Genomic DNA, 12,809 nt, shown 5'->3' on the forward strand with positions numbered 1-12,809 from the left:
GACGATAGAAGCCGATGCTGCTGTCGATGTGCTGTAAACGAAAACGTGTGATCTTCGCCGTGGACTTTATACCTCATGTTCCACCTCCTGCTAACTCTACCAGGGCGCCTCCCTCCCTCGCCTGTGAATTAATTATGAATATTCTGCTTCATATGTGAAAGGCAAACTCTGGCATATCTCCGGATGCAATTTTCTGGACATTTTCCGGAGTTCAGGTCTAAAAATAGCTTAAGATAAGAGAGATTTGTGTTTTCAAAACAACTCTAAAAACATATAGTGTGTGTTACTGTATGGGGACAAAGTCACCTAAGTAATATAAATACTGAAAATGAAAGAGCACATCTCTGAGGCGATGGACACAAACTACAGGACAGTGGTCGTGAGTTGAATGCTGAGTGATTCTGGAGGACCACTTCCTCTCGGTGTCAATATTTGTTCTCGGTTATAAAAAGCGGATAAGATTATCAGCCCTGTGCCGAGAGTGGGAGTTCTCAGACTTAATTGCTTTGCTGCCAACTCAGATGAATTACTCCTGATGGACCGATACAGCAAATGAAGAGCCTCATTCTTGGCAACTAGTGACATTACATCGAAGGGTACAGAACAATTTGCCGACAACACACGCGCGCCTATTCATCAAATGAAACACACATTTTAGCGAACATCCATCACACTTGTCTGCCGTCCCTACCTGACTTTAGCCGTGGTCTGCACGGTGGGTAGTTGCACAGTCACCATGCCGTCTGCGTTGGTCTTCCCCACCACGGTGGGCTTGGTCTTGAGGATGTCGGGGGCCGTGGTGGCGGTGACGCGGTGCTGCAGGCCCCCGGCGCTGTTGGCCCGGTTGGTGAGCAGAAAGGAGTACAGAGTGTTGGGCTCCAGGCCGGTGATCAGCTTCTGAGTCTGTTTTCCATCCACTTCCACCGACTGGCCCTTTCCGTACAGGATCTGTACATGGGGGGGGGGGGGGGGGGGGGGAGAGAACTTAATGCTATGTAGGATAAAGACACAAAACAGCAGAAACAGCTCCTGTTCGTAACTGATCAGAGCAATTGATGCTTTTATTAACCTCCAGAGAGAAGACCAGACGTTTATGTGATTATCGAATATTGTCCTTTGCTCTACTTATCCCTGTTTTATATATTGGATTTAACTTTAGCATGAAGCCCCCTAAAGAGTAAAAAGCCCTACAGCAGTTGAAAGAGCATAATCCTTTCATGTCTCTGCAGGCTTAACCATAGATTCGATTTCATTTTTTGTGCAAGTAGTCACTACTGTGTCGGGAGATGGGTTAAGATGAAGTCTCCATTCAGAGGAAATAACTAAAACAATCCTAACATGACTACTAGTGACTTTGTGATCTTCTCCCTCCCATATAGTAAAATACTGAGATGTTTCAATTATACTTCAAGTGTACGTTGGACCAAAAATCATCCCGTGGAGAGCTCTACTTCACAATAAACTCCTATAATCAAGTGAGGACAAGCGGGTTTCGCCAAGTTACTCATTTTATTCACCAACATTGAATTTCTTTTCTTCATCAGCTCTATTAAACACGTTGAATTGCAGAATGGACTTACAGTGAAGGGCTGTGCAGGGTTCTTTTCTCGGATCTCCCAGGAGAGAAGGACAGAGTTCTTCATGGCGGCTTTTACTCTGAAGTTGGTTGCAAAAACTAAGGTACAACAAAAATAGAAGAAAGAAACAAAGAATATAATTTCACAGTCTCATTTAATCTCTGTGCTGAAACACAGCGGCCTTACCTGTGTACCATTCTCTAGTGCCAGTCTCAAGTTAGCTATCTGTTCTTACACAGTGAGTGGGACTGGACAGGGACACTAATACCCAAGACTCTTACCTTGATTTGGGAAAATGACGTTGGGATTAAGACTACAGTGACAAGACAACGAAAAAGGACACTTAAGATGTTGCCATCAGGCGTTGTGTGTCTGAGTGTGAGTGAAAATGGGACGATATGTGCACCGTTGTGCGGTTTAGGGAAGCATGTCTTGGATCCTGAGCAATGAAGATGGGTTGTTAGCAGCATGAGTGTGAGTCCTACCTTGGTCCAGCCGCTGTGTCCTAAACTGGACACCAGGGCTGTACGGCCCAGGGCCGACAGCTGTGAACGCGCACGCCCTGACTTCATACACAGTATCGGCACTCAGAGCCTCCAACAACACACTCGACCCTGGAGCGGGCACCATAACTTCAGAGGCGTTCCCTCGACTGTTTATATCTTTATACAGCACAGAGTACTGCGTGATTTTCCCGTTCTGCTCAATAAGAGGGACTGATTTCCATATCAGTCTGAGCGAGGTGGCAAAGGCTTCATCAGAGTTTATATTTTCTGGGTATCCACTTGGGGCGTCCTCTGGGGTGGTCACCTCCTTTACCGCCTCCTCCCCGTAGCCCATTTTGTTTCGGACGGAGAGTTTGAACACATAGTTTGCTCCCTTGTGGATGTCGTGGGCCGTGTAGCGGTTCTCCTTGGTGGGAAACTCCACCACCGTGAAGGGGAGGACGTCTACGCGGCCAAAGGTGAGGCGGTACCCGAGGAGCGGGGTGGGCGGGTTTGGGGGAGGGTGCCACTGAAGGAGAGCGGTACCTGAATTAGTGGCACTCACCAACAGTTTGGGCTTCTCAGGCACTGGAGAGGGAAACAGAGGGTCAGGGCAGAGAGAATAATGAAGACGAGTTAATTAGGGAATCATTTCAAAGCACTTTATTCATAACCTCAAGCAAAACTGCGAAAATTTGGTTAACAAGTGGATTTTATGACCAGAACAAGGTTTGATAGAGTGAGAAATAAACCAATTCAGTGATTTCATGGCCTTTAATGATAACCTCACCGAGGAGGTTATGTTTGTGTCTGCTTTTGTGTGTTAGTCTGTAATTTAGCAGGATTACACAAACATTACTGGACAGATTAAATAGTGATGTGTGTTTGCTTGTGTTGCTCTATGTTTTTCAGACTTTGTGTGGCAAACTTACGTGGCATGGCAGTGCAGACGGTAACAGGTTTGCTGCGAGCACCGTCGCCTTTGGCAGTGTAAGCCCCCACTGATACTGAGTAGCCAGTGTCTGCCTGCAGGTCCCCAAGACTGACGCTCTGCAGAACAACAAAACGCAATCAGCTGCACCATCACTGACACGGGTCCCTTGCTGGTCTGTGTGCCTTGTTTTTTTTCTTAGGCCTGGTATTGAATTTTAAAATCATTTGTCTTTCGTTCATTGCTCACCTAGCAGCTGCTTTGGGGAAATTTACAAGATATTTGGCTTCATCTCAGAATTCAAAACAGCCCTTAAATAATCTCAACAAAATATAGGCTATCACTCCCCACACAAACTGGAATTTAACTTAATTCACACTGAAAAATAATTTACATTATCAACATCAATGAATTGCTCATATCTTAGTACTTTCCCAGTATCTTTCATTCAATTTTTTTTTAAAAAGGGACCTCCTGCTGGGTCTTCTGATTTTAAGCCCTCGCTCCGGTCCTGGGAGATTCTAAAGCTACGGCCTCTTGAGTGTGACTCATTTACTCTTTATGCTTTGTTATTAGTAAATGATAGCTTAAAGGTTTTACTCACATATTCAGTTGAGTCATCGTATGCCCACTGAACGGTGGTGCAGCACAGAGACAAGACAAAAAAGCAGAGAAACACACAAATCTTAATATTTGGGATAAAATCTAAATCTTAATATCTCTTTTTTCTGTAGTTGCATGCACTGAGTTTAACATCTGCAGAACATAGACCAGTTTGAAATGATCAGCTATATTGTGCAGGTAGCCTATGAATAGATATTGTTCATTATTATCTATCCTGGACAGACATATAATAACGACAGCTGCCATGTAAAGGCCAGAACAGCACTGGATGTGAAGCTACAGCCAACAGCCAAAATTGAACTATAAAAAAATTATTACGTTAAATAGATTTTACCGGTTTATTGAGCTTGTGTTGAAGAGCTGCTCTGTTTACTAGTCTATTAGTCTATTAAACTTAGTTTTAATATATTTACTCAATCCAATCAAACAATTAAACAATTTAAATGATCCTTTCTAACTCAAAGAGTGAGAGAGTAAAATCTGGCAATATGCTTATCTTATATATAGGAAAAACCAGACAGGCCACATGCTGGCTATCTCATCTAAAAGATATATTTATGTAAGACCATGTGTTGGCAGCAAACTCACATCTTTGCTTTAGTTAAACTACAGTTAACAATAAACAATAAGGTGCAATCCAATATTCCTCGAGTATTACAAGACCTTTAATCAGAGAGTGTATATGTTAGTGTTACCTGCGAGTCCTCCATGAGGATGTCCTTGATGAGGGGCTGTCCCTGAGGCTCGCCGTAGTTCATCCTCACAAAGTGGACTTGGTAGCCTCTGATCTGACCGTGCTGCCGCTCGGGGGCTGGTGCTCGCCATTTCACCCTAATGGCCGAGGCGTTCACAGTCTCCCCCTCAACCCCTCGCGGAGGACCACTTGGAACTAAAAATGCATTTTGGGGATAGAGGTCAAGGGTCACAGATGATGGGAACTCAATCCTCTAATGTAAAGGCCTTTTTTTTCTCCTTATCAAAAATAGATTGGTTTAGGGGCCGATATAAAAAAATACTCAAAAGAGGGAAAAATGTAAAAAAAAATACAACCCTCCAAAAAGTCTAAAACTTGATGTCTCGGAAAAAAGTCAAAATAGTAGACAAAAAAGATGAGAGTGCTTGAGGAAAAACATGGAGGAAAAAAGCAGTGGAGGATAAGAAGCAAATGTTGAGAAAGATAAGAATGGCAGATAGAACAGGATTTGTTGCCAGGGGCAGATTAACAGTGGCAGGCAGTCAGAGAGAAAATACTGTTATCAACACAAAAGACAAAAAAAAGAAACTCTCTCTTGCGCTGCCAAGAACCACACAGCCACCTCTAGGTATCTGACCGACCAACGTATGGGCACTCTTAGGGAGCTGGAGTCAGAAAAAATTCTTAGTGGAGAGCTTGCGATAAAGGGATATTAACCATGAATATATATATTTATATATAAAAAATCACTGATAATCTCAAAAATAGCTGTCGGCACAAAAAAAAATACACTGACTAAAAGTAAGCAAGGATATAGTCAAATAGTTGTTGGGGAATTGGAGGGGCGGAGAGTCAGTGAGAAAAGCCAAGGTGAGGAAAGGCCAAGGTACAGCCACAGCCAAAGGGTTTGCCGAGGTTTCTGTGTTAGTGGGGAAGATTGTTATGCTAAGACGGGTTAAATCCCAACCACCACTTTTCCAAAAGATTGTAGGAGAGAGGGTCAAGTTTGGGAGAAAAGAGGCAGATGAAAAAGAGGACAACAATGGTTGCTGGAGAAAAAAGGGTTGCGAGAGAAAGCAGCGGTGGAGGATTGGAGCAGGAGGAGGTTTTCCAGTTGTTTCAGCTGGATATCAAGGAAGAAGGAGAGGTTTCCCAAAACTGGAGGGTCTGACAATGCATCATCCGCTTAGAATGCAGCTCAAGAATAGACACAATGCTTTAACTGGCAGGTGGAGGCAGGCTGGGGTTAGTTTGAGCTCATTACTGCTATGTTAGTGACCATTGTTAGTGGGGCGGACCATCGTAACACAGGCATGGGGGTTTGTTATGGAACATACCATCCTCCTCGGTGCGGATAAGCAGCTGTAAACTTTCCGGTCCGTCCCCGGCTTCCGTCTGCGCTCGTATGGTTACGCCGTACTCGGTCCATTTCTCCAGGTTTTCCAGGAGATAGGGGGAACTTTCCGGAGGGATACCGTCAACCCTTTTGGACGTTTTGTTGCCCTCCGTGGTCGAGTGCTGGATGGAGTATCCGGTAATTATGCCGTTCTGAAACTCCAGGGGAGGCGGGGCCCAACTTACCAGGATGCTGGTAGAGCTGGGACTGGTGCACGTGATGTCCTGGGGCGGTGCCGATGGAACTGATCGGCCAGTTTCAAGGAAGCACAGCAGTGGAAGGGGGATTGTTTTCGGGTGGATGTTATTTGGTTGTTTGTGTGTGTGTGCGTGTCGTTATCGGTGGGTGGAGAAGTGAGGGAGTGAGGTTTGCCGTGGAGGAATGGGGATGAAATTGAGCGGACGAGAGACAGAGAACAAAAGACAAAGAAACATAAAATGAAAACAAAACACTGAAGAACTGAAGAAACGCACGAAAAAAATGACCCTGCGACTTGAAGGCAAGATGGCCGAACAGAGATACTTAATGATGGGCGCCAACTTCTGCTCTGGTTGATTAATGAAAACGAATGAATGGCTTAAAGAGAGGCAGTACAACAACACTGACTAACCTTTAACACACAGACATACCTGCACATAACTTACTTGTCCTTACAGCCTACCCAAGCCTCAGAGGTTGATCCGCAACCGCTTGCTTACCTTGTTCTGACTGAATCTCTCACAGACCTCAGGTTGATAACCAGCAAATCACGTTTTGCTCTCGGCCATAATAGGTTTGCTTTGTAATACATTTGCTGAAACATTCTCGGTATAATCTGGCGTCAGTTATTTGCTGGTTTCAAATCTGAGGTCATTTAAAGTCTGGATTCATTGTGGCCCCTTTTGTGACGATGCAAAAATGTTGTTTTACTTTAGTTTGTGGTACTTTTGAATTTGGTTGCGTCAGTTGTCATTTTCGCGTTGTCACAATTGAAACCTCTCTTTCTCGGACTCTCACACACACACACACACACACACACACTCGCACTCAGCACCATGTGCAGTTCGACCTACGCGTCTGCGGCGTGTCCATGGACACTTCGTTGGTATACGCCCCGATCCCGTGCTTGCTCTTGGCGGCCAGCTGGAAGGTGTAGGTGGAGAAAGGCTTCAGGTTCTTCAGCAGGTGGGAGGTGGTCGGCTCAAAGCTCATTTTCTTCTGAGGACGACAGGGAGAAGTCGGTGTGTGAGAAAAACCAAAAGAAAAAGTTTGCATCACCGACATGATGTTTAAAAAGCAGGGTTGACTTTTCGGTTCACTTTTGATATCAACATCAATTCGTCTTTCGGATGCGCAACCGTCCGTCCAGTCTCACATCTGTCCTTTTAATCTGTTATCATCCATCTGACCAAACAGGAATTTATTAGCCCAGCCAAACAGTCCTCCCAGCCACCAATCAAAAGTGATAAATGATGTCCCATGCTTTATTCTTACCTCCTCGGATTCGTCGGCTCGTCTGTAGACCAGTTCGTACCCTGTGATCTGGTTGTCAGGGCCACCTTGGGGCGGGGCCACCCAGGACAAAAGGATACTGGTTTCAGACTTGGCCTCACCCTTAAATTCTGAAGGTTGGGATGGAACTGTAGAGTTGTATAGGGAGAAAAAAGGAGAAAAAACATCACATATGTATTTTCTGTCTCTTACTCTTGCTCGATGCTTGCAGGAGGATGAGTCCAATCACTTTCTCCTACCTCCAGTCTTGGCTATAATCTGCAGATCCTGGGAGAGGGGTCCGTCTCCCACGGAGGTGAAGGCCAGCACTCTGATGTAATAGGTCTTGTTGGGGGTCAAACCCTGGATGGTGATGAAGTTGGCGCTGCGCACCATCTGTTTCTCCCACTGCTCAAACACAGACATGAATGTAGGTCAACACATAGATGCATCGAAGCAATCAGAAGTAACAACAAAACAAGTGAAAGCAAGCACACACAGACACACACCTGGTTGACTGACAGCGTGTTGTCCGAGGTGTAGTACACTCGGTAACCGACCACCTGTCCGTTAGGTTCCTCTGGTTCGTCCCAGTGGATGATCGCTGTGGTTGTGCTCAGCATACGGCCCCGGACCTGCAGGGCAAACAGGGAGCACTTTAGAAACCCTCTGATGATATACTGGCATGCAGTATTCTTATTGGAGAAGGTTTTGTGGAAATAAGTTTTTGAGAACCCAAAGCAACTGGAGGCTAGAGTAAGAAAATGACATGCTGAAACCAGGATTTATGTTACACGCTGCGCTATCACTCAAAATAATAGGCAGCTAATTATATTGTATAGCAGGCGAGCTTGAGGTGAAGTTCTCCCATTTGAAAACAATTATAGCAGATTGATACAAGCGCTGAACAATAAAGGCAACTTGTCTCCAAACTGCATTCTCTAAAAAACACATTTTATTACTGTGCTAGGAAAACCTCATTTTTGTGAATTTAGAGCATCATCATCCGAACCTGTCGGGGGGGCGAGGAGGGGGCCTGCTCGGCCGTGCGGGCCTCCACCGCATCGCTGGAGGGGCCTTGGCCAATGGTGTTAACGGCTGCCACGCGAAAGTCATAGTGGGAGTAAGGGCTGAGGCCGCCCACGCTGTAGCGCGTCGTGGCAATGCCATCAATCTCTTTGTAGGGGTCCTCGGAGCCTTTGGCACGGTGCTGAAGGGGAAGAAGAGAGAGAGAAAGAATAGTTGTATTGAAAGCTGCATCAGAGATCTTTGTAACTCTACATATAGCTCTATCTACGTGCATAAACATACTGTGATACACCAATACACTCAAATACACAATGCTCTAATTTACAAACCAGGATTCAAGCCAAACTCCACATATTTCAGGTAAAACCCGTTGTTTTGTGACTGATTCAGTCTGTGCTATTTAAGCAGTTCATGTTTCATTTTTACATCTCAATTCATTCCTCCTTGTGGGCAAATACACCAAAATTGCATTTGAGCAATTTGGTCAATTTAATTTCTATCAGGAAAAAACAAGAGGGCTCTTTTCTTTTACAGTTTGACCTAGTGATTTATGTTGTTAATAAGTATTTGGTGTTCTAGTTTAGTTTTAGCACTTTAAAGTTTAGTGTTTCAAAATCCTGGGCTCACGTGCACTAATGCTGTGTGGCAGCTGGTGAACACAGTGGCCCTGTGAGCTGCAATTTAAGAAACCAAATAAACAACACATGCAAAAGGAGAAACAACTTCATCAATTTGACAACACATGTGCGACAAATAAAAAACACACTGTACACACTGACCAATGTTCTCAATACTCACAACACAACCAAATACTTAGAACACAAAGGAATCTTTCACAGTATTTCACAGTGTTGTGAGTATTTGGATTTGTTGATACTTATCAGTTGTATTGTGAATATTTCCTTGAATTGAGAGGATTTGGTTGTTTTGAGAGGTCTGTGTTGTGTTGTTAGTATTAAATTGTATTTTGAGTATTTCATTGAGTTGAGTGGATTTGGTTGAGGGTGAGAATTTGTTTGTGTTGTTAGCATTAAGTTGTATTGTTAGTATTTCATTATGTTGAGAGTATTTGGTTGTGTTGTTAGTAGTAAGTTGTATTGTACGTATTTGGTTGTGTTGTTAGTATTCAGTTGTATTGTACGTTTTTCGTTGAGCTGAGAGTATTTGTCTGTTTTGGGAGTATTTGGTAGTGTTGTTAGTTTTCAGTTGAGCTGAGAGTATTTGGTTGTGTTATGAGTATATGCAGCATGTTTTCTGTTTACCGTGCATGTGTTGTCAAATTGCAAAGGAATATTTTGTCATTTGCATGTGTTCTGTCTCTTTGTGTGTGTTTTAAGTTGCACCTGTATGATGTAGTAGGAGACGGGCTCAGCGTTGCCAGAGTCCCAGGTGAGTGTGATGCTGGTTGCAGTTCTCTCCGTCACCACCGCGATGCCGGGAGCCTTCGGCAGAGCTAAGACCGAGAAAGGGAGAAAGATAAAAATGTCACACACAATCCCTTTATACCGCTAACTCGCACTAATTGAAAAAGATGGACAAAAAAAAACGAAATGATGAACTCAGAATCAGAATGATGCCATGACCGTAATCTCTGTACAACCGTTAAATCCCTTGAAAAACAATTAGCTACTAAATTAGCTCGACCGCCGGACAAAACTAAATCCTGTCACTTCTTATCTATCACTTCAAAGGGAGTTTGAACTCGCTTTACATTTAATCCAAATTAAAAACCGTGTATACTGACAATCTGAATCCTGGCATAGTGATAACATCAAAATGGATCACACCATAGAAAACAAGCTAGAGAGAAAAAGCGTTTATTGCAGGCATTAAATATAAAAAGTGGAGATAGAAGGCTGCTTTCCTATTGAATTAAATATTAAAGTTTCCCCTAAAAATAACAACAAAAAAAAAAAACATCTTTCCCTTTCTTACATTCCAAAAGAGTTTGAAGTTTTTCGCCTTCATTCTAAAATATTGTAACAAACAGAATTGAACTTTTTTCATCTTCTGAGTAGGCTATATATTATTTACTCACTTTATTATTCACATATTCAGAGTATGTTTAATTAGAGCAGTCATGAAAAGGGAATTACTTTCATATTTCGTTTGTCATAGCCCTTAAAAACACTTTGAATAAAGTTTCAACTGAAGCCTCACTTGACCCGAGACCAAGCCATGCCATCCCCACCCATTCGCCCATTGACCCACCTTTCACAGTAATCTGCGCCACCACCTCAATCACGCCAAGCGTCGACATGGCGACACACGTGTAGTTGTTGGACTGGCGTATGTCCGTCAGCTCCAGAACGTTGCGGCCGATGGGCATGTCGTCCTCGGGAGTCAGGTCTTCGGCTCCCAGCATCCACTTCACGTAGGGCATGGGGGAGCCCACTGCCACGCAGGTGATGTTGATGTTCCCCCCTGGCATGATCTCGCTGTCTGCCGGCAGGATTGAGAAGCGAGGGGGGACGCGACGCACTGAGCCGGGGCGAAGGCAGAGGGAGAGGGACGATTAGAAATTCATGATGTTGCTCGGTAAGTTCAGGTGAATGCATGGCAGTCAGAGTCTATGTGCTGCTGCAGGATGACTATTATTTGTTTTTTTCATCGTGTCTGAGATGAAGTTTTACGGCATTAAAAGAAGACAGCGAGCATTCAGACGGTCTGATACATCACCACAAGGGAGCATGTGATATCAAAATGTTTTATTCATGTTGTTTTTAGGTGTGCGCCATTAAATATTTTATGAACTGAAACACAAAAGATGCTCACAACAAAACTCACAGCAAACTCACATGCACTCACAGGGGGAACGGGGAGAAAAAAAGAAACTCAGGGTACATTACATCTGCAAGGATGTAAACTGTACAGGCAGGTTTAAAACCTCCAGCACCACACATAAAAACAGCCAAGACACACAAACACAAGTGGTGGTTTAATGGAGGAACAAGAAAATACTCAGGAGAGAGACTCAAAAGAGCCACACACGTCTTTACAGTACCAACCTTCTCGCAGCTCTGCAGAGGGAGGTAGGACAGAGCACAGCGGGAGGAGATGATGGAGGAGAGGGAGGAAGAGGAGGAGGAGGTAAAAAGGGAAAATATCAGAGAAGAGACAGGGAGAAAAAACAAGTTAGACAAAAGAAGCATGGCAAGGTGACAAGAGACAGAGGAGGAAGCAAAGAGTAGAGAGAAGACAGAGAAGAGCAAGAAGCTAAACAAACAGAGGCCGTAAATGGCCGCCTGTCACACACTTACTGAGCAGCGCCGCACGATTTGACTCGCCCTACACATCACTGACTCTGTGCTGTTTGTGGTTCATGTGTGCGTGTGTAAACAAATATATATATATATAAACATAGTGTATGACATCAATGTGTGTATATTTGTGTATGTGTGTTATTGTTTTGTATCCTCTGGAGTGATGTTGGTGTCAGAAAAGCATGCTACTCTGTTTAAAGCTTTGTGTGTGTGTGTGTGTGTGTGTGTGCGTGTGTGTGTGTGTGTGTGTGTGGAGGGGGGAGTTGAAGGGCAGACAACAGAGCAAAAGGCCTGGAGAATTAAAATGTCTCCAAGATTCAAACATTTGGTGGGTATGAGTCTGTTTGTGTATTTGTGTGTGAGGGTAAAAGGCGCCCGAGGGGGCGAGATGCCTGTCAGATTTGGGGAGAAACACAAGTCTTAACCAGACAATGATTTGGTTTTCCTCCGAGGTCTAAAGGCTAAGAAGCGAGAGCAGAGAGATTAACAGCCTGAGTGAAACAGTCAGCTGCAGCCTTAACGGGATGTAAAAGAGCTCTCATTTAAAAAGGCCATCCTGTTTCACGACTCTAAAGCTGTAGAGTTATAAATCACAGAAGGTTTAGCATCACACAAACACCACCGACACACATTCCTAAAAGAAGATAAAAAAAACCTATGAAAAGAGGCCTGCCTAAATCGACACGCTCTAATTGGGCCGTTTTTTACCCCCCCTCTTACCTCTGACATAGAGGTTAGCCGGGGTGGAATAGCGTGTCCCGTCGCTGTTGGTGGCAACACACTCGTACTTCCCCTGGTCTGACTCCTCGCTCATCTCTATCTGGAGGGCACCTGGATGGATGGAGGGACCGAGGGGAGGAGTAGAGGAGGTAGGGAAGGGAGAGAGAGGCACAGAGACGGAGAGGAAGAAAGAGCAATCACACAAAACTGGACGACATCAGATTACTACATCAATATAGCAGCATATCAATGGGGGGGGGAAAGAAGAAAAAAAAACTGCAGTAAAGGGTAAATGAATCTGAGCTTTCAGCAAAAACAAAGCTGAACTCTGTATGAAGAACAAAGAGGGGCTGAAAAAGGGATCCCGGTCTATAGGGAGACATTAAGAAGTTCCTACGAATGTCAGCAAGACGCTGCCAAAACATGGGACAGCTTCCTGATTTAGAAATGAGAAGACGAAAAAAAGGGGGAAAAAAGCACTGATACGAAAACTGAACGTAGTCCTCATGCAAAGGCAGAAATAAACAAACCGAGCAGCCAAAACGTGGAGGATCCAGACACAGAGACAGTATTTGGAATATTCTTTGCTGAAACTCGAGATTGCAAGTTATGTCAGGGAG

At 44.2% G+C, this 12,809-nt stretch overlaps 1 protein-coding gene across 1 annotated transcript in view; it reads right to left on the reverse strand.

The window, feature by feature from the left end:
- ptprdb (protein tyrosine phosphatase receptor type Db) overlaps positions 1 to 12,809 on the reverse strand; it is an 86,408-nt gene that overhangs the window by 23,900 nt on the left and 49,699 nt on the right. The window contains exons 6-21 of the mRNA XM_062388459.1: positions 12,190 to 12,300; positions 11,215 to 11,226; positions 10,418 to 10,687; positions 9,550 to 9,659; positions 8,190 to 8,387; positions 7,687 to 7,812; positions 7,438 to 7,585; positions 7,181 to 7,326; positions 6,760 to 6,904; positions 5,649 to 5,951; positions 4,313 to 4,506; positions 3,598 to 3,624; positions 2,995 to 3,112; positions 2,063 to 2,650; positions 1,581 to 1,675; positions 692 to 948 (exon numbers count right to left, since the gene is read on the reverse strand). Coding sequence (XP_062244443.1) covers positions 692 to 948; positions 1,581 to 1,675; positions 2,063 to 2,650; positions 2,995 to 3,112; positions 3,598 to 3,624; positions 4,313 to 4,506; positions 5,649 to 5,951; positions 6,760 to 6,904; positions 7,181 to 7,326; positions 7,438 to 7,585; positions 7,687 to 7,812; positions 8,190 to 8,387; positions 9,550 to 9,659; positions 10,418 to 10,687; positions 11,215 to 11,226; positions 12,190 to 12,300 — 2,848 coding nt within the window. The remainder of the gene's footprint in view (positions 1 to 691; positions 949 to 1,580; positions 1,676 to 2,062; positions 2,651 to 2,994; positions 3,113 to 3,597; positions 3,625 to 4,312; positions 4,507 to 5,648; positions 5,952 to 6,759; positions 6,905 to 7,180; positions 7,327 to 7,437; positions 7,586 to 7,686; positions 7,813 to 8,189; positions 8,388 to 9,549; positions 9,660 to 10,417; positions 10,688 to 11,214; positions 11,227 to 12,189; positions 12,301 to 12,809) is intronic.

The sequence above is a fragment of the Platichthys flesus genome, chromosome 5 (genome assembly GCF_949316205.1).
Source record: "Platichthys flesus chromosome 5, fPlaFle2.1, whole genome shotgun sequence".
NCBI classification, from domain to species: Eukaryota; Metazoa; Chordata; class Actinopteri; order Pleuronectiformes; family Pleuronectidae; genus Platichthys; species Platichthys flesus.